General features: G+C 41.9%; 1 protein-coding gene across 1 annotated transcript in view; it reads right to left on the bottom strand.

Annotated features, from left to right (window-relative positions):
* Positions 1-855: 855 nt before the first annotated feature.
* Positions 856-20,877, bottom strand: part of LOC136582796 (malignant fibrous histiocytoma-amplified sequence 1 homolog) — a 31,337-nt gene continuing 11,315 nt past the window's right edge. The window contains exons 3-10 of the mRNA XM_066584050.1: positions 19,562-19,856; positions 16,710-16,896; positions 15,651-15,838; positions 15,052-15,542; positions 9,351-9,508; positions 6,301-6,469; positions 3,878-3,948; positions 856-2,078 (exon numbers count right to left, since the gene is read on the bottom strand). Coding sequence (XP_066440147.1) covers positions 1,993-2,078; positions 3,878-3,948; positions 6,301-6,469; positions 9,351-9,508; positions 15,052-15,542; positions 15,651-15,838; positions 16,710-16,896; positions 19,562-19,856 — 1,645 coding nt within the window. The 3' untranslated portion in view covers positions 856-1,992. The remainder of the gene's footprint in view (positions 2,079-3,877; positions 3,949-6,300; positions 6,470-9,350; positions 9,509-15,051; positions 15,543-15,650; positions 15,839-16,709; positions 16,897-19,561; positions 19,857-20,877) is intronic.

Genomic DNA, 20,877 nt, shown 5'->3' with positions numbered 1-20,877 from the left:
TAAGAAAAAAACTAACATTTTCCAAGTTGTAGCATCAAAAAATGAAAAGAATTTTAAAAAATTGGTATCAAAGGCCAATTTATTAAAATATTATATTATCTATCCTGCACAGTGAATGCCATGAGAAGAAAAAGAGAGAATGATAGATGTGTTTTTTTTAACACCCAATTTCCAAGAAAAGTTGAATAAAATGTAATCTAAAAGCTATATGTACCCTAAAAATACACGTCACCTCACAAAAAAAAAGACCACACTGGCTCATTGGTGGAAAAATAAACAAGCTAGAAACACAGAAAGCCATTTTATTTTAATTTTTAAAGGTACTTTATTTTTTTTATTAATACAACAAAAAATATTACCATAATTGCACTTACCAGCACAATGAAGATAAAGCCTTATTTACATGAGCGTATATCGGCCGGTGTTGTCACGGACGGCCGATATACGCTTCCATCTAAGCAGTCCCCCCTCCCCTCCCCCTCACCAGCTCTCTGTCTCTCTCCTCCCCTCTCCTCCCCTCCGAGCAGTTTGCAATGGGAGTGGGTGGGGTGAGGCGGAGCTAAGCTCCCATCCCCTCCCCGCCCACTCCCATAACCAGCAATGGGAGCGGGTTGGACAGAGCAGAGCTTTGGTCCGCACCCATCTCACCCACTCCCATTGTAAACACCGGAGTGGAGGAGGAAGGCGGAGAGTCGGTTAGGGGGGGAGGGGAGAACTGCTTAGATGGAAACGTATATCGGCCGGCCGTGAAAACACTGGCTGATATACACTCATGTAAATAATCCATAGCATGCAATCTTTATTGCATCATCATGGATGACACAAGCCCCCCCCCCCCCCCCCCCCGATGCTGAAATTGTGTTTTTTTCCGTTACATCTGAAATGTTTTAGTTTTTTAATGCACTGCATATTAAATTGTACCATTGGAAAATACACCTCATCCCGTCAGAAACAAGCTCCCATGTAGCTATGTCACCGAAAAAATATAAAAACTTTGGATTTTTTGAAAATGGGGATGGAAAAATCTAAATCAAAAAAAGCTGCAGTGTGACGGGGTCAAGAGAGAAGCAGGCTTAGCATACGGCACATTGTGCATGATTTTTGGGGTGCAGATGGTGGGCTTGGCCCCTGAATACCTAGTGGCCAAATGGCCAGGATTTATTATGGGCTCTATGTTTTGTGAATTCCTTTGAAAATAATAAAAGTTGTCAGGCGACGAGTTTTAAACAGAATTCATTATGTTGGAGTGAAGTCTTACATGTGTGCCATCCAACTTACCAAAGCCATGGCGACCACTCAGCTGACATCCCTCAAGTTGTCACATGAGGCACCGACTTAGCCATCTTGTTATATCCCATAGACTTAAATGGAGAATGCAACGTACATGTGCGACCCCTTCTGGCTGCAACAGGGAATCAAATGGATTCTGGGTCCTAGAAACAGTATGGTGTCCTTATTCTTATGGTTCCTATTTTCTATCCTTTGTTTTGAGGCAAGAAGAAGGGCCACTATGTGTGAGGGGTCTACCTCGTATTTTTGGTACTCACAACCATCTGGTAAGGAGTTTTTAAAAAAAGACAGCACAAGCATCTGATCTGATCCGCGATTTATCATTGATTGGCCTTTCACTGCATGCGTTTACACTGCACAATTATCGAGCAAACCACTCAACCTAATTTGCTCAATGATCAACCAGTGCTGTCCACATGATCGGCACTGACCAATCAGAGCAGCATGTAGTGCCTTTCATTACCAATGCATATTATGCACAGGTAGTCAGAGAAGTGGTGCAGCCATCTTTGTTTCTCCAGGCCCGACGGGTCACTTTAAAAATTTAATTTTATAGAATCAAGAGGATTTAGGGATTTTCACATACAAATATAGTATTTCAGCCATAATATTAATACACCTTGGAACTGCTTCAATGGGTTTCTTGCTAAGAGTCAATACTTCATTGTAGACATCACATTGCATGAAACTTTCTTCTCCCTTTTACTGGTGTGATACAATAGACGCTACACCATAGTTGGTGACATGAATCGTTGGCGGCAGAAAAGGATCCTTTGTGTGGCCTGTTGCTGTGTATAGAAGGACATATTGAGGAAAAGTTAGTATTTTAGGTTAATCAAAGTCTTAAAGGTTTACATCAAGATGGGTTATAAGAAAATTGACATTGAACACTAAAACCCACTAAAACATGTTCATCAATCTGCCGGATTCTGGGCAAGTTCCGTTAACAAATGTCCTTGCAGAAACTTGGCAAAGAAATCGTCTCCTTGTCTTATATGCCATCAGCTGAGGACATACCTGAAGGCACAACTGCGGAGGGAAGATTTCAGCTGCAACCACTGGCCTCCACCAGGAGCCGTTGCAGCAGATATTGATGTTTTTAATGATAAACGTAGTGCTGCATGCAGCGCTATTCTTCTCATCAAATTGATGGATATTGTGATGTAATCTGATTGACTCCATTATTACTCAGTCACCGCCAGTGTCCATTGTGCAACAGATCTGCCACTGGGTTGTGGTTTCTGTTTATGACAGAATCCAAGACGCAGATATGTGTCTAAAGGGCCTTTTGCACGGACGGAATTCTCCGCATTCCACACCATGATAAATTCGGAACCAAAATCCGTACGGCACCATGTTGATTTTGATGCGGAATGAAAATGGCCTAAATCAGCCTGCAATTCCGCATCAAAGTCTGCAGCTAGCCCTTTGGATTATGGGGCTGAATTCCGCTGCGGCAAATTTTGCTACATCCTGGTCGAATTATTCCACCCATGTCCCTGAACCTTCACCTATAGACTAGCCACTTTTACAGCAGTGTAGAGTCCTTGGAGGCCTGACAAGTAACTTGATGAATTAAAGGTCCATTTACAAACAAAGATCATCGCTCAAAATTCATCTGAAACGGACAGCTTTGAGTGATCATTTTGCATTAGCTACTAATGATGTTAATTAGCCACTAATATCCATTAGCAGCTAATTAACAGCATTTGCATGTTAATCAGCTGCTAGAAGATGTATTTACAGAACAGCAGGTGATCTGTTCTTTAAATACATGTCCATTGTTCTCCCGCCGGCTACCGGCTAATAACTATGTTATCAGCGCTGTCTGCAGAGAACTCAGAATGCCGTCCCTTTTATCAGGGACAATGGCTTTTATGCTGAGCTGAACTCAGCGATGGACGAAGAGTGCACGGTAAGTGCACAATGGGCACACATTTACACACAAAGATGATAGCTGAAAAGCCATCGTTTGGACAAATTTTGAGCAATAATTCATTGTGTGTAAATCAGCTTTAATTTAGATAGTTTCAATTGTGAAACATTTGTGGCAGTTCTTATCAGGAGAGTCCCTTAAGGCCCATTTACACGGTGCGGTGATCGCTCAAAGATCGCTCAAACGACAGTTTGAGTGACAGCTTTGAGTGATCATTTTGCATAAACTATTAAGTAGCTACTCAGCTACTTAAGAGCAATTAAGGGTGCAAATGAAGCCTTAGCTGAAAGCAGTTAATAGCCTGAGGGCTCTTATCTGCTTTCAGTTCCTTTGTTCTCTGACGGGAAACAGTGCTATCAGCACTACCCGCGGAGAACTGCTGATAAGGCTGACCGCCGATTTTTAGGTTGGCCTGAATTTAACGATCAGCTAGCAGTGCCCGAAAAGTGCACGATGGCCGCGAGTTTAGATGCAACGATGATGGCTCAAACTATCGCTTTTTTGCAATTTTTGAGCGATCATCGCTCCGTGTAAATGGGCCTTTACTGCTAGTCCAGGGTGTAGCACCAATGTTTTTAGCAGTAAAAATCAATATAACATTCTTAGATATTTATAAGAATTATTTTAGATTCAGCAATCATCTTGTTCTACCTTTTGGTAAGATAAGTTCCATATTGACTGTGTTACAACACGTCTCACAGGTCTTAAAGTCTTCTTTTATCCTAAAAGTTGGAAACCCAAAAAAATAGAATTAACTAATAAATGACTCTACTAAAAATATTGGGGGAGATTTATCATATGTGCAGTTTTGTTGCGACTATTTAGTTATGCTTATGCCTAAAATGCACCTAATTCTTCAAAATGTCGCACACAGCATGTTCAATTAGGTGCAAATACTTTCTTTGACTGTGGTTTGAAAGTTTGTGTTGAAAATACGCCTCCTCGGCTCTGGAGTAGCTGTACGACTTTTATGCAACTTTTTAGTCAACCATTATAAATCAAATCTAATCTAGCTGCACCACCTAAATCATGTCTACAAATTTAGGCAAATTAAAATAGTGGAACCTAGTGTATAAATTAAGGGCTTATTCTGATGTGCGTATATCAGCCGGGTTTTCACGCCCGGCCGATATACGCTTTCCCTCCCTGCAGAGGGAGGAGGCGGGCCGGGCCGGGAGCTAGTGCACTGAGCTTCCGCCCCCTTCTCCGCCCCTCGCCACTGTTTGCAATGAGAGGGCGGGACAAGGGCGGGGCTAAGTTCGGCCCCCTCCCATTGCAAATAGTGGCAAGGGGCAGAGAGGGGGCGGGAGCTCAGTACACTGTTCCCGCCCAGCCCGCTTCCTCCCCCTGCAGAGAGAGACAGTGTAACGCACATCAGAATAAACCCTAAAAGACAGGTGCACTGTTAGGACAAAATTCAGGCAAAACACCTTTGATAAATCTCCCCTATAGTTTTTATCAAGCACACACAGGCCCATCTCCAAACTCTAAGCAAATACTTTAAAGTGGTTGTACCAGAATTACAAATTATCTCCTATTTGCAAGACAGGGAATAACTTGTTGATTGGTGGGAATCTCACGGCTGAGCGCAGAGATCAAGTGTCCCCCTCTTCTCATCATTTCCAGGTTGCTTCTCCAACCCACAATGATGAATCACTGAATGGAGCATTGAGTGAGCATGCGTGGTTGGCGTTCCATTCTTTTCAATGGGGCTGAAGGAAATATCTAAGCGCTTGGCTATCTCTGCAGTCCCATTGAAAAAGAATGGAGCAGCACTTTGGCACGATCATCGCTCCATTCATTCTTCTCCTTACTGCAGGAGGTAGGGTGCAGTGAGGAGGATGGGGAACATGGGACCCTGTTCTAGAGATCGGTGAGAGTCTTAGTGGTGAGACCTCCACCAATCAGCAAGTTATACCTATCCTGTGGATAGGGGTTACTTGTAATTCTGGTAAAACCCTTAAAATGTGATTGTTTTGTTGTAAGTGTCCTATAAAACAGAAGGTTTAAAGGAGTTATCCAATTCTTTAAAACTAATGACCTATCATTAGGATAGGCCATCAGTATTACGCTTCTTTCACACGAGCGCATATCGGCTGGCCATTATACGCTACGTTGGGGGCGAAAAACCTGGTGAACAGGCGCAAATGTCCTGACCTCACCAGGCCATCTCCCATTTCCCCTCCCTCCCCATCGCAGGCTTACCTGTCTTCCTCCCTGCTCGGTCTGTGCAATGGAAGGGGGGCGAGATGGGGGGCGGAGCTAAGCACTGGTCCGCCCCACCTCCTCCAATTGATGGCTATGGAAAGGGGTGGGAGAGGGTGGCTGCTTAGCTCCACCCATGCCCCGCCCCTTGTCGATAGCCATCAATGGGAGGAGGCGGGACGGATCGTCGCTTAGCTCCGCCCCCAACCCGCCCCCTCCCATTACACCGAATGAGCGGGGAGGAAGACAGGTAAGCCTGCACAGGGAAGGGGAGGAGAATAGAGGGAGGGAGTTTAGCAGCCACGCTGCTAAACTCCCTCCCACCTACAGCCGCTGCAATGGGCTCCCATACGAGCCCATGCAGCGGCCGACGTATTCCGGCCCAAACATAGTTCCAGAACTGTGTTTTGGGCCCAACGTGTTTTACGTCTCGCAAATACGTCCATGTGATCTGATGCATTGGAATCCAATGCATCAGATCACAGCGCATATCAGCCGGCCGTGAAAACTCGTGTGAAAGAAGCCTTAGCCTGATTGGGGTCTGACTTGCCAAGTCCAATTCACTGTTTACATAATGCTATACTTTTAGTAGCAGCTGTGGTTGATATGGGGAAGAGATGTATTACCAAGCATAGCTGCTACTAAAAGTAGAGAATGCATACAATGAAGGGGACACAGTGCTTTCAGGAGTGCCGTGGCTCCTGCAAACAGCTGATCAGCAGGGGTTGAACCTCCACAATCTAATGGTGATAGCCTATCCTAAGCATAGGCCATCACTTTCAATGAACTGGAAATCCCCTTTAAATATAAAATTGAAGTGCTGAAGGTCAGTCTCAATTTGGCTGAATTTTTATGATACAAGTACATACATATCGTAGATAGATTCTGTTCCTTCCATATCCGGCCACTCAAACTCATCTGGACATCCAATTGTCCTACATGGTGATCGAATATAGTAGAAAAGTCCAGGCCACTCCTTGCAAAGTTTCTCCGCAATAGACAGAATGGTTAGCTTGAAGTCCCAAAGAGACTGGAAATCTGAATATTTACAAGAAAATTTTTTACATTACCAAATACAGGGGTTGGAAAAAAAAATATGGAAAAACAGTATAGAATGCATGCCTTAAAATCGGTCTCTACATGTTACATTGAAATATGATTTATAATCCCATGTAGCTTAAAGGGGTTGTCCCGCGGCAGCAAGTGGGTCTATACACTTCTGTATGGCCATAATAATGCACTTTGTAATGTACATTGTGCATTAATTATGAGCCATACAGAAGTTATAAAAAGTTTTTTACTTACCTGCTCCGTTGCTGGCGTCCTCGTCTCCATGGTGCCGACTAATTTTCGCCCTCCGATGGCCAAATTAGCCGCGCTTGCGCAGTCCGGGTCTTCTGCTTTCTTCTATGGAGCCTTTCGTGCAGGATGCCGGCTCCGTGTAGCTCCGCCCCGTCACGTGCCGATTCCAGCCAATCAGGAGGCTGGAATCGGCAATGGACCGCACAGAAGAGCTGCGGTCCACGGAAGAAGAGGATTCCGGCGGCCATCTTCACAGGTAAGTATAGAAGTCACCGGAGCGCGGGGATTAAGGTAAGCGCTCCGGTAAGCTTTCTGTACGTCCCTGCATCAGGGTTGTCTCGCGCCGAACGGGGGGGGGGGTTGAAAAAAAAAAAAACCCGTTTTGGCGCGGGACAACCCCTTTAAGTAGAAGTAATATGACACAGATGCTGCCGTCTAGAAGTGACTATTTGCCCGAGCTACAAGGTTCCATTGGTCAGGGGTTTGAGCCAATCAGCTGCTGTTACCAGCCGGCTCCCAAACCACCGAGAGCAGGGCAAGAGGTGAAGTAAACACAAATTTCCCAGGAAAGCTCTTAGCCAAGCAGGGGTCCAAAGGGCAGCTCAGTGCTAATGGTTAAAATTGCATGCATTTCATACAGTGTTTCCATATTTTTGTCTACCCCCTGTAATAAATGTCATTTTATATGGTATTTGCAATTATTTGTCATAAATGGCTATAAACACCAAACTGTGACTCTTCAGCCTGCACATAGAAACCAGCTTTTCACCTTCATTTGCAGTTTTATAAAGAGCAACTGAAAAGACACCACTGGACAATTACGGGTTAAAGGGGTTACTTGCTATTAACAAAACCATTTTGTTTGAAAGACCCCAAAGCATAAGTTGATCACAAGGTGTCCACCTGCTAAGATCCCCAATGATCCGCTGTAATTTTTGTGGGAAATCAGCATCAAATGTTCCACTCCCCTGCAGCGCCACCACAGGAAAAATTAAGTATTACACAGTTCTTGCTGAAATCAGTGTGCTTCCCAGGACCTCCAGAGCTAGAGACATTGTTTGCCACTGGTCCCCCATGTGGCTTATTACTGAGAGTCATAAATGAGGGACTCTTCTCTAATAACTTGCTAATAAGGTATTTTAAAGGGGGGTTCCAAAATTCAACGATTGATGATATCTTCAGGACAGGTCATCAAAAGTAGATCAGTCGAGGTCCAACGCCTGACGCCCCCACCAACAAGATGTTCACCAGAGTTGCTATAACACACAACTCCGAACACTTTGCAGTGGCCCAGAATGGTAATACACTCAAGTCCCTTTGAAGCGATTGAGTCTGCGGTACCATTGTAGTTCAACTACTCAGCAGGATGTCAGCTGAAAATACGTCATCAATAGCTGAATCCTAGAAAACCCCTTTACAGTGGATTTTATCAACCAGACCCCACTTTAACCCTTTAAGGACCAGGCTGTTTTGTAAGGACCAGACACTTTTTAGAGATTTTACCCATATGGTGATTTAACTGCCCTATTTTTTCCCCTTCAGCTACCAAGATTATATTTGCTGTGTTTTTTCTTCCTGACCGTAATATCTTTACCACTGACTTTTTTTTCCCGCTCTTAGTTTTTTGGGGGGTAAAAAGCTAAAAAAAATATATATATTTTTAACATGTATAGTTTTTTTGTTTTTTTTAAATTAGTAAATTTACGCTTAAGTAAAGTATGGGAACGGGTTCTACATTTTGTTTCAGACGTTTTGATATATAATATGTATGGTTTGGGATTACAGGGCGCACACGGCGACGGTTTTGCTTGGCATCGACTTTGGGTTATTTTCCTTTTTATGTATATATTTTTATTTTATTCTGTAATTTTGCTTTACTTATTAATGTAATTTTTATTTTTACTATCTATGTACCCCATGAAGTCATATAAGACCTCTGGGGTTCATTCACATGCTTTTTATTTGACACTTTTCCACTGTAGCTCGGGCATCCATAGGAGCCCTAGTTATAGGGGAAAACATCCCCTGTAGTGACAATAGTCACTGGCAGAGCTGATCAGGGTCTGATAGGACCCTGCAGCTCTGCTGTGCCAGGGAATTCCGGCGGCCACGTGACCGCCGGTTCACGTAGTGGAATAAACACTTCCACTTTCACTTTTTGAGCGCTGTGTACTAGGGAAAGGAGAAGGCAGAGCTGTTTAAAAAACGCTTCTCCCTTTTCCTTCGGGTTCTCAGCTGTGACCAACAGCTGATAAGCCGTCTTGCTTCTGCTTGATTGCAGAAGCAGAGGCTTTAATCCCACGCCTTAGTTTTACTATCATCCAGTATTAAAGCCCAGAACCAAGCGCCGTATATTTACCGCGCTTGGTCCTTAAGGGGTTAAGAAGCTGCAACCTGGGTTACATTGTGAATTCAAAATATATTCCTTAATGGCCAGACAGCTGAATAGTGAAAAACGTTTAGAGCGACATTATGTGGCATAACGTGTAGCTGTAGAATTAGTTCCACACAGAGTTGAGGGTAACGATGAAAAGGCGATCTTCTCTTCCAGTTTGAAGACTCATTTGAAATGTCTGACGTTCATGGTCTAACAAACAATAAATAAATTCGGACTCACCACCAGATCTTTTAGGTTTCCGGCTTCGAATCTCAAGATAACTATCTGCTCTCTGATTGAACTGTTTTACCAATAGTGCTTTTCCATTGTTTGCTAAAAGGAAATTGTCTTTTTCTACCCAGTGTGTGGAATAAAACGAGCAAGATTTCACCATAAGCCTGCAATGTAAACAGGAACATCTGTGAATTATTACGTCTTGTTGAGAAGTTGTAGAAATACAATAGAAGTAGAGTACATTCAAAAGTATGGTCAAATGATGGTTTTTGCAGTGACTTTTGCAAGATTGCTGCCATGTTTTCATGAAAATCATGGCAAAATCCTTGGTCAGTGCGAACTGTGTAAATATGGAAAAATTCGCACTAGTGAACATGTTCACACGCAGTTATTGGATTTGGTTAAATACATGGATAACGTTCAGTTGATAGTAGGATGTACATACAGACTGAAAGATATCAACATCCGGGAGGATATTTTCTTGCCTATAACGCAACTTTCCCAACTAATGGGGCATCCATCATGAGTTAGTTTATAAAGTTTAGTAGATGAATGAAGTTTGGTGATTAGACCCCCTCCAGTCTAAAATGTATGACCGATCCAGTGAATAGTTTCTAAAGGTTATCTGCTAGATTATATCTTTACTGCTTGACGATGAAAGTGTACCTCCGGTTCTAAATAAAATATGCTGCAGTATTTACCCTAGGCATTAACCTTGCAATGTACATGAAAAGTAGAACTTCTTCTATCTGAGCTCCAACAATATAGACAACCTTGCTGCACTTTCCTGTAACTGACTGATTGAAAAGCTCCACCAAACAGAGATCTGTCCTCTTCCTCCTACACATCTGTAGCCAGCAGGATGCCTCATTCAATATTAGACTTCCTGCTGGCTATGGCATTGTTTCAAAATGGCACCAAGTGCCTACCTACCATATAGGCAATTTCAAATAACAAAGACATAGAAGTATTTGGGAGTACAAATTTATAACAACTTTTGACACTTTCAACAGAGGCCTACATTCTTCAAGTGGATTCATGCATGACTGGGAAGTATGAGACATCTATAGCAGAGATAACACACAGGCCTGGTGACCCCCTAACACTAATTCAGGGACCATAAAACTGTCACATCTTTATCAGTGGACTATTTAAGTATTTATTTCTCTACTCACCCTTTTGTGGTATTCTTTTAAGTGCAAATTAATCACATCCATGTCTGTGCCTTGTCATAAGTATGTTTGCATATATATATATATATATATATATATATATATATATATATATATATATGGATCTGTTTCATTATGCCTGAGGAAGGACCCTTAGAGGTTTGAAAGCTCGCTATAACATCATGTATTTTTGTTAGCCATTAAAAGATATCATATCTACAAGATTACTTGGTTTCTCTTGCTGGGAACAATCACCTTTTACCTACCATATATGACAGTTCCAGCATCTGAGAAGACTCTCCTTTTTTGTCCAGAATCATCATCTTTCTGTAGTTTCCAACACTGGAGCTCCCTCTAGTGGTTGGTGTGTGGTACTGTAAGTCGAAGCTCCCTCTAATGGTTGTTGCACAAGAGTACATAAGGGTGCTCCCTCTAGTAGCTGATGTTCGGTACTACATACAATTTTGAAGATCTCCCTCTGATGTCACATGACACCTATTTCTATTGAACAACCTTTATAAACATGGTTCTGAGCACCAACAGAGTTCCCATCTTGACTGCAGCACTCTTGTAGTTTTTCCTTTGATTATCTATTTTTCTACCTATAACATGGCCGGTGGTTTTTCCAGCCTAAAGCAGGAAAAATAGGAAAACCATGTAAAAAAGTCCCTTTTAATGGCAGGAACAGGATTCATAACTCAGCAAGCAGTCTGTTGAACATTTAGCTTTCCATCCTTCATATGGAGGTAACAGTGTTATTGGCAATGGGTTCGCTTGGTCCTGACACAAACCCCACTACTAGGTCTTTCTTCTTGTCATGCTGCCTGCTATTTTGATCCCCTGGAGTACAATATGGCAAGTTCATGGACACTACTACTTCTCTGCTCTTCAGACATTGCACCTTTGAGTGGCTCCAGCCACAATTTGGGATCTGTAGCTGGTCCTCCCATTCTATGCACACTCTTAAAGGGGTTGTCTCGCGGCAGCAAGTGGGGTTATACACTTCTGTATGGCCATATTAATGCACTTTGTAATATACATCGTGCATTAAATATGAGCCATACAGAAGTTATTCACTTAGCTGCTCCGTTGCTAGCGTCCCCGTCGCCATGGTTCCGTCTAATTTCGGTGTCTTCTTGCCTTTTTAGACGCGCTTGCGCAGATCCGTCTTCTCCCTTCTTCTCCCTTCGGCTCCGCTCGGCAGCATCGGCATTTTGGCTCTGCCCCCTTGTACGCATCATCGCGTAGCTCCGCCCCATGACGTGTGCCGGTTCCAGCCTCCTGATTGGGGGCGGAGCTACGCGATGATGCGTACAAGGGGGCGGAGCCAAAATGCCGATGCTGCCGAGCGGAGCCGAAGGGAGAAGAAGGGAGAAGACGGATCTGCGCAAGCGCGTCTAAAAAGGCAAGAAGACACCGAAATTAGACGGAACCATGGCGACGGGGACGCTAGCAACGGAGCAGGTAAGTGAATAACTTCTGTATGGCTCATATTTAATGCACGATGTATATTACAAAGTGCATTAATATGGCCATACAGAAGTGTATAACCCCACTTGATTTCGCAAGACAACCCCTTTAAGAAGTCCACTAGATGTATGCAATGGTGGATTTGACAGCACATAGTGGGGGAACAGCAGGGAAGGTAGGTATAAGACTCAGATTCCAGGGTTCAGTGTGTCAACTTCTATGAGTCCATAAGTTTAGCTTATCGGAGCTCATGGGAGCTGATGGACCCCTTTAAGAAAGCAGTTAGGGGGCTATGGTAAGTGATAAGAGGGTGAGACAATGCAGAGAAACAATACTGAGCATGTGTGACCACTTTGGAACATTTACTGACATAGAAAGGCTCTTCAATATAAACAGCAGGTGGCACTATTCTAACATTAGTCCTGGAATATCTGAGGATAGAAACATTTTTAATAGGTGTAAATTAAAAATGCTTAGAATTATGGTCTGGATGTAACTATACATAATAACATTAGTGGTACAACTCCTTTTAAGGCTTGTAGTATGTATTGTAACATAAAGCATTTCATTTAGAACTAAAAGTACACTTTAAATCAAATTGGCCTTCATATTGTTATCATAAAGAACACTATTCGCTGTGACATTTTTTTTTCTAGATTTAAACAAATTTGGGATGCTGAATATATTTTTGTATAATGATCATAATCTGACCATAAAGGTTCTCCGTCCAGATTTTTATAATGGTGTTTTCATCAGGAATGCTGGAAAAAAATAGTACAGCCTGCTATGTAACATAGTAACATAGTATGGAAGGCTGAAAAAAATTACACGTCCATCTAGTTCAGCCTGTAACCCCCCCCCCCTTCCCTCTCAATGTGGATCCAGAGGAAGGCAAAAAAATCCCAGGTAGAAGCCAATTTTCGTCATTTAAGGGAAAAAAAATCCTTCCCGACTTCGATCTGGTAATAATCCCTGGATCACCAACCTTTCTGAAGTAATCGGTGACTATAACATGTAACGTTGTATTGCTCAAGAAAGGCATCCAGGCCCCTCTTGTACTCTTTTATCAAATTTGCCATCACCTCATCCTCAGGCAGAGAGTTTCACAGCCTTACTGCTCTTACAGTGAAGAACCTCCTTCTATGTTGTTGTAGAAACCTTCTTTCCTCTAGACGCAGTGGGTGCCCCCTTGTTGTAGTCACAGTCCTGGGTATAAATAGATGATGGGAGAGATCTCTGTATTGTCCTCTGATATAGTTATACATAGCTATTTGGTCGCCCCTCAGCCGTCTTTTTTCTAAACTGAAAATATCCCAATTTTGATATCCTCTCCGGGTATTTATCACTTTAGTTGCCCACCTTTGAAGCTTCTCAAGTTCTGATATGTCCTTCTTATTCCATGTGTGATCTGACCAGTGACTCGTAAAGAGGAAGAACAATGTTTTCCTCATGTACCCCTAGACCTCTTTTGATGCACCCCATGATCCTATATGTTTTGGCAGCAGCTGCCTGACACTGGTTGCTCCAGTTAAGCTTACAGTTAACTAAAATCCCCAAGCCCTTTCCCATGTCAGTATTACCCAGTGGTTTCCCATTTAGTGTGTAATGGTGACATGTATTTCCTCTGCCCAAATGCAGAACCTTACATTTATCAGTGTTAAATCTCATTTCCACTTTTCTGCCCCCAACTTATCCAGATCCTCTTGCAACCACCTTGCTTCCTTTCTTGTGTTACTTTCTTTGCATAACTTTGTATCATCTGCAATTATTTATATTTTACTGTACAGTAAAATATCTTCTACCTTCTACCAGGTCATTAGTAAATATATTAAAAAGGATAGGGCCCAAAACCAATCCCTGTGGTACCCCACTAGTGACGGTGACCCAATCAGAGTATGTAGCATTAATAACCACCGTCTGCTTTTTATCACTGACCCAGTTACTTACACACATTCTCGCCCAGACGAAGCATTCTCATTTTACATACTAACATTTTATGCAGCACAGTATCAAACGCTTTGGAAAAGTCCAAATACACAAGATCCAATGACTCTCCTGATCCAGTCTAGAACCTACCTCCTTGTAGAAGCTAATCAGATTGGTTTGACAGGAGTGACCCCTCATAAACCTGTGCTGATACAGAGTTATACACCTAGCTTCCTTGAGGTCCTCCAGGATGGCATCTCTTAGAAGCCCTTCAAACATTTTACCCACAATAGAAGTAAAACAAACTAGCCTGTAGTTTCCAGGTTTACTTTTGACCCCTTTTTGAATATTGGCACCACATTGGGGATGTGCCAATCCAGTGGAACAGACCCTTACAATGGTCTATCACCTTCCTTTGTGCTATTTTCTCCAGTAAAATGTTGGAAAGCATGATAGAACCCAATATAGTCTATGAGCTCCGTCAAGGCTTCTATTTGACAGATCTGGCATGCCATTTTTCCATTGTTCTGTTCCATGGTGGAACAGTAGAACGGACATCTGAACAGAGGCTAAAATGCCCAATTTTTCCCTGTTTATCAATGCTAGCTGTTTTAGTTACGGTATGTTAATATGTTAAAATGACTCACAGGTGTGGGGGGAGACCTGCGTGTGCAGCCACTACCCAAAACTCCTGGGTGCTATCTGAGCCTTACTGTGGCCATGCAGGAGAGACTTTAAAAAACTAACCTTAAACTACTCACGAAGCCAACAAAGTTTGATGTTTAGTTTACATTTGTTATAGAGGTCTAGTTAGAAGACCTCATACTTCCCTTCCTCCCTCCCCAATCCTAGCCCCCTTTTTTTCCTTCTCTTCCCTCCAAGTTTTCCCAAAAACTTTTCTTTTACTAAGATGCAACAAGATATGTCATAAACGTTTGTTATAGACATATATACCATAAGACGTAAAAATGATTGCTAAAGATCTAGTAACCTATTGTGCCTCTATCACTGTATAACATGCATCTACACCTTACCCCACTTATGGAAAAAGTTAATAAAAACATATTTTTATAAAAATGACTCACAATTAGTATCAAAATGGTAGCACTCTGGGAAATACATAGTTACCTAAGCCATACCTTTGAAAAAACCCTTCTGGAACTTGAGGAGAAAAGTACACTCTAATGTGCACGTCTTCATGGTGGTCTCCACCCCACCGCTCAGTAACTTCCATGAAATTGTTGAGATAAGTAGGAAAGAGGTAACACAATTCTTTCTGAGTGTCTTTCACAGACCATGGATTCCCAGGAACAAACTCAGGGGCTCTTGGATTCAGTGTCCTTATGTTCCTAACAGACATACAGATCTGGAAATGCATGAAGAGACTTAGTAACTTTCCCTTCTGTGCTCCACGTCCAATCAGATCATGGAAAAGATCCTCTGTATCTTGCAGACAAAGGGTCTCTAGCTGATGTTTTACTAAAACCCGAATGGCTTGAAGACGAATCATAGCTTTAGATTGTAGCATTTCTTTCCATTTGAGCACATCACGCTTGAAGGCCCTTTCTGAAATAAGAACTTCAGTAGGTATTGCCCCTAGTTGGTTGTAGAGATCATGTCTGACAAGCATCTGTAACATAATAGATATTTTATAATTAGAAACCAATAGCAGGAATTATAACTTGAGCTACTAAGACTTAAAACAGTAGAAACAGCAAGCTGTATAATGGGACCAAACCTTGAAGATCGTGATGAGGAACGAAGGTTTCAGAAAAACTGTGTTTACCAGAGGCTTGATGTCTTCATACCACACAATGAGGCCAATTCTATGAAGATACCGTAGAATATCTTTGAGAAGATGTTTGTCCAGGTCACTGTTGGTCTTTAGCATGACCTCACTTAAAAGATGATCTAAATCCATTATTCCTAGGAGACAAGTATTAGTGGTTCTGGTAAGCTTTTTTTTTATTTCACACGTAGTAAACATCTTGTAGGGACAGGGAACACTTCTCAGTTCTAAAACTGTCCATGTCAGCGTCTAATGTTCTAGCTGCCCGGCACACAAGAAAAAGGATCCCGTCCAGGTCTCAGCCATCAAGCCTTATTGCAATCTCCAGCTGAATTTTAGCTAACAGGCTACACCACTGGGCACACTAACAAGGCAGTACAACTTATGCTTTAACTAAAATTTTTGTTAGATGAAAACCTTACACACATTGCCATGTATAGAAGAGAGGGCATACCAATGATCAAAACAAGCCCTCATAAGACTGTTGAGTTTAGCAACTGGACATGTATTGCCCTGGTGCTTCTCCCGTGGGCCAAATTAGGGTGGTTACACACCTGCGTAGAAGTTTTCGCTTTCCTGCTTTGTACAGGGAGCAGGAAAGGGGACTCCGTGCTGCCAAATGGCTCCATCTCAGGACGGAACCGAAAAGTGCGAATGGTCCCCATTGACTATAATGGGGTCAGTTTGGCTTCTGCTTAGGTGCCTGGCTTTTGAATGGAAGAAAAAAGGCACTTTTTGAGCCAAATCTGTGACGGAGTCTTCAACTGGAGGTTCCGATGCAGATGTGAAATCGGCCTTAATTCCCCCTTGTTTGCTATTAATACAGCTCCTCTGGAGAGAGGGGTACTGTTCTGATTCTCATCACCACTGGGACCAAACAGGATTGGGCCCTTCATTTCTCAAAGACCCCATAATAACCTCTATGGTGTTCTAATACTAACACCTGAATTTAAATACAGTATTTATTTGATGATGGTTACTTGTAAGGTACCTTAATATTTTACTTACCATGTTGTGGAGTCTCTTCATTTTGTTTCACTTCAAGTATGGCATTTTCCACTACTTTGTAGATAGGAGGTAGCATTTTAATTATATTTGGAAATAATTCTTCCTTGTATACAGTATTTAAGATATGATTTTGAAGCTTTTCAATGTCATTGTAATGTGTGCAGTCGATAGGGAAAACACTCAAAACCTAAAAAGTACAAGCAGCATAAATAAACATAAAATATCAATTATCTTATTATTCATCATTCATTAGTATTGGATGTTTCTACAGCGTTCCCTGTTTGCTGTATTGAGGTCCATTGAGCAGTGCTGTGAACATAGTCTTAGCAAGGTATGTGCAATTACAAGTACAATTACACTCACTACATCAGCTAGCCACCCCTTCTCCCTAATAAGAAGTCTAATACGCAGTTCTGAAAAGAATCATGGAATGCAGTCTGTGATCATGGAGTCAGGGAGTATATCTTATGCATCATGAGACCAAACCAGAAAGCCCCAGTTTAGTACTTTCAGGGGCCGTTAAGTGGATGTACTATACTATCTCTAGCATTATTCTATTATTTTAAGTCACACTATTATTCTAATTTAAAGGGGTTGTCCAAGTTAAATTGTTTTAAAATCTATTTTCCTCATGCCCAAACATAATAAAACAGATCATACTCAAATCTCCCTGCTCCCCAAATGTCCCTAGCCAGCAGCTTCGGGTCTCTCTGTGACATACTATGTACAGGCTGCAGCAGCCTATGGGATATCATGGGCTGCCGCAGCCAATCACAGAGCTTAGTGATTGAGCACCAGGCTGTGTGATGGCTGGAGCAGCATGTGATGTCCCATACACAGGCAGCCCTACACAGTATGTCACAGGGAAGACCAGCGGTTGTAGTGTGGGACATGCGGGGACCCAGGAAATTTGAGTATCAGCTGCCTGGGGAAAATAGATTTTCTTTAATTACCGGTAACTTGGGCAAACCCTTTAAAGTTGTTTGACGCAGTGATACTTTTTCATTAAATCTGATGCTTTAAAAATATATTTCCCATATTAGACATTTATGGTATAGCTATAGGATATGCTATATATGTCTGGTAGGGGTAAGTCCCACTTCTGGAACCCTAATCTTTTGGGAGAAGAGTGGTCTTGTTAGCAGATATTTTTGCCATTCATTGACATTGCGCACTGCTCTCACCATTAAAGAGAACCTATCAGGTTGAACATGGTGTGTGATCTGAAGACAGAATTTTATAGAGCAGGAGCACCTAAATAGATAAATACCTTTGGGGGGGAAAAATTAGTCTAACTTGTCATTTTTAAGTCCTATTCTGTGATTAACAGTTATGTAGCTATCTCTGTATGTAACTCCATTCAGTGAAAGCTCTCATTGGGTGACCAACTCACTGGACTCCTCAGCTCAGAACAGACCAAGATTTAGATCAATGAATGACAAGTTAGCTCTCTTTTACACAAAACAATTATCATTCAGTTTCTCCTTCGATCATGGGAAACTGAATGACAATTATTCAGTGTAACTGCTGCCAGCGACTGAACGATAATTCATTTATTTATCGTTTATCCTTCAGTTTAGATGATCGGCCTGTGTACTCTGAATGGAGGTGGGCAACCAGAAGTAATCTCCGACCTGCTTCACCTCCATTTACTGAACGATTCTGTAGTGGCCCAGCGGGTCCTACAGAACACTCACGGTACACTTGTCCTGTCTCACCTGTCTGTATGCCGTCCATGGATACAGAAGGTGCCGACTGTGGGAGAGACCCTGTGTCTCCTCATCTGCTCTAAGCATAGAGCTCAACCCTGACGTCAGCTGGACTCTCATTGGATGATAGTCAGATTTAATTTCACTTGTGCAAAGATACAAGTCCCTATGCAAGGAGTGTGGGAAGTGAGAGAGGTAGAGTGAGATGACCAACCCACTCCCTTGGCATCCAGTAGCAGAGGAAAAAGAAGATCCTTTCTGAGGTCCACCATCATCTAACAGTGAGTTATAGCTACCCAGTGACGTCAAAGCCAGGATTAGCAATACAGCCACTTGTCCCTCTGCCTCATAATATCCTACAGTCAAATCTTACCTAATTGTTTCATCTAAATTCACTAGTGGGGAAAATTGTCTAGTAAATCAATCTTCAGGAAAATAAGGGAGAGAGCGTTGAAGTCAGAGTATCATCAAGTCAATACTACTGTATCTTGTCCAATTAGTACTGCATCCTTGTATACCTGGTATAAATACATCTACAGAGAATCGTGAAGTTAACCTGTTATTGCAAATACCAAAGTTAGCAATTTTGCTCACTCTCAGATTGCTAAACTAAACTAAACTCATCTCCGTTATTTCTGCGGCATATTATCCAGAGTTTCCAATTAGAGTATGGCGTCACCGTGACAAGGACTAGGCCTCCGGCTTACATACAGTACGTTCATTGGGGCGTTGTAATTCTCTCCTGTGTGAAAGCAAAGGAGCAATAATCACTGGGATCACTGTTGGTCACTTAATTGCCTGACAATCTTCCAGAATTGCTCATTAGACTCTTGTTCTCCCCATAGGTAAGAGTCCCAAAGGTTATAAATTCTCAAAAAAAAAACAAAAAAACCCTTTCATACTTTGTTTTCTTAATCATTAAACAGCTTATATTTCTGAAAATGCACAATAGTGCTACTTTGACACCGTTTGAACAATAAAATAGTTCATCCATGCCTGTAATACTATGAGCATTTCTGATAAAATCTATCTAAATAAGCTTTCCTTACAAGGAAGAGGTGCATTAGCTGATATTTATTACCAGACCCTGGTCCATCCTAAAAGAATTTGCATCATTAAACATGAAAGGAGGTGTTCACACACATGTACGGTGCAGTTAGACAACTCTCGCAGCTTATCTGTCTGTTCCAGGTAGAGCTCAGAGTCTTGTCGTTCCTCAAGGTTGTTTACGAAGTGGGTGAGATTAGCCTTATGTTCATCAAGCATTCTGTAGATCCTTTCCTCAATGTCTTTAGTCTTCTCTTCCACCTCCCCTGGCTGACATAGATCCGTATGAGTGCCCACAGTAAGAACTACTGAATTAGGAACCCTCATGACCAGGTTTTTAATCCAAAATCCAACAAGATCCATAAAAATCTGCTCATTACCGACCTGATACCTGTGTGAATACAACACTTCAAATGAGCTTTTATGCGCAATTTGACCTGATGATGCATTTAATCAATATCAATGTGAATCTACCATTTCACAAATTTCTAAATTCTCTTACAAATTTGCCTGGTTAACAAATTGAAAATGCATATTTAACCCCTTAAGGATCAAGCGTGGTAAATTAACAGCGTTTGGTCTTGGGGTTTAATCCCAGCCAATAGCAAAAGTACGGGTTAAAGCTTCTGATCCTGCAATCAAGCAGGTCGTGTCCTCAGCTGTTAGTCACAGCTGAGAACCCAGAGGAGAAGGCTTCAGCCTTTTCCTTTACAGGCTCCATAGCGCTCAATTAGCACTATGTAGTGCAGAGAGAAAGTGGAAGCGTTACTTCCACTATTAGACCCAGCGAAAATGTGAGCGCGGGATGCCCCCTGCTGGGACAGTGCTGCAGGGTCTTAGTAAACCTTGATAAGCTCTGTTAGTTACTACTGTCACTACAGGGGAATGGTTTCCCCTATAACTAAGGCTCCTGTGGATGTCACAGCTACAGTAGAAAAGTGTGAAATAAAAAAAAAAAATACAATATGAATGTCCCCCAGAGGTCTTATATGACATCATGGGGAACATAGATGTTAAAAAAATACTAACAAAAATAAGTAAAAAAAAAATTACAGACTAAAGTAAAAATATATACATAAAAAGAAAGTGACACCCCGCCGACACTAACCAAAACCGTCGCCATATGCACCCTGTAATCCGAGACTATACAAATTGTATATCAGAACGACCAAAACAAAATTAGGGACCCATTCCTGTAATTTATTTTAGTGTAAATATACAAATTTCAAAATAAACAATTATAAATTGAAAAAAAAAAAGTGTAGCTTTTTAACCCCCAAATTGAAAAAAAGTCAGTAAAAAAAGACATAAAAAACAGCCCTATGTGTCGCAGAAAAAAAAATCATGCAAAAATATTTTTGGAAGCTGAAGAAACAAAATTAGGGCAGTAAAACCACCGCATGGGTAAATTC

This window comes from Eleutherodactylus coqui, chromosome 11 (assembly GCF_035609145.1).
Source record: "Eleutherodactylus coqui strain aEleCoq1 chromosome 11, aEleCoq1.hap1, whole genome shotgun sequence".
In the NCBI taxonomy this organism is placed as follows: Eukaryota; Metazoa; Chordata; class Amphibia; order Anura; family Eleutherodactylidae; genus Eleutherodactylus; species Eleutherodactylus coqui.
This window is presented reverse-complemented; position numbering and strand designations above follow the sequence as displayed.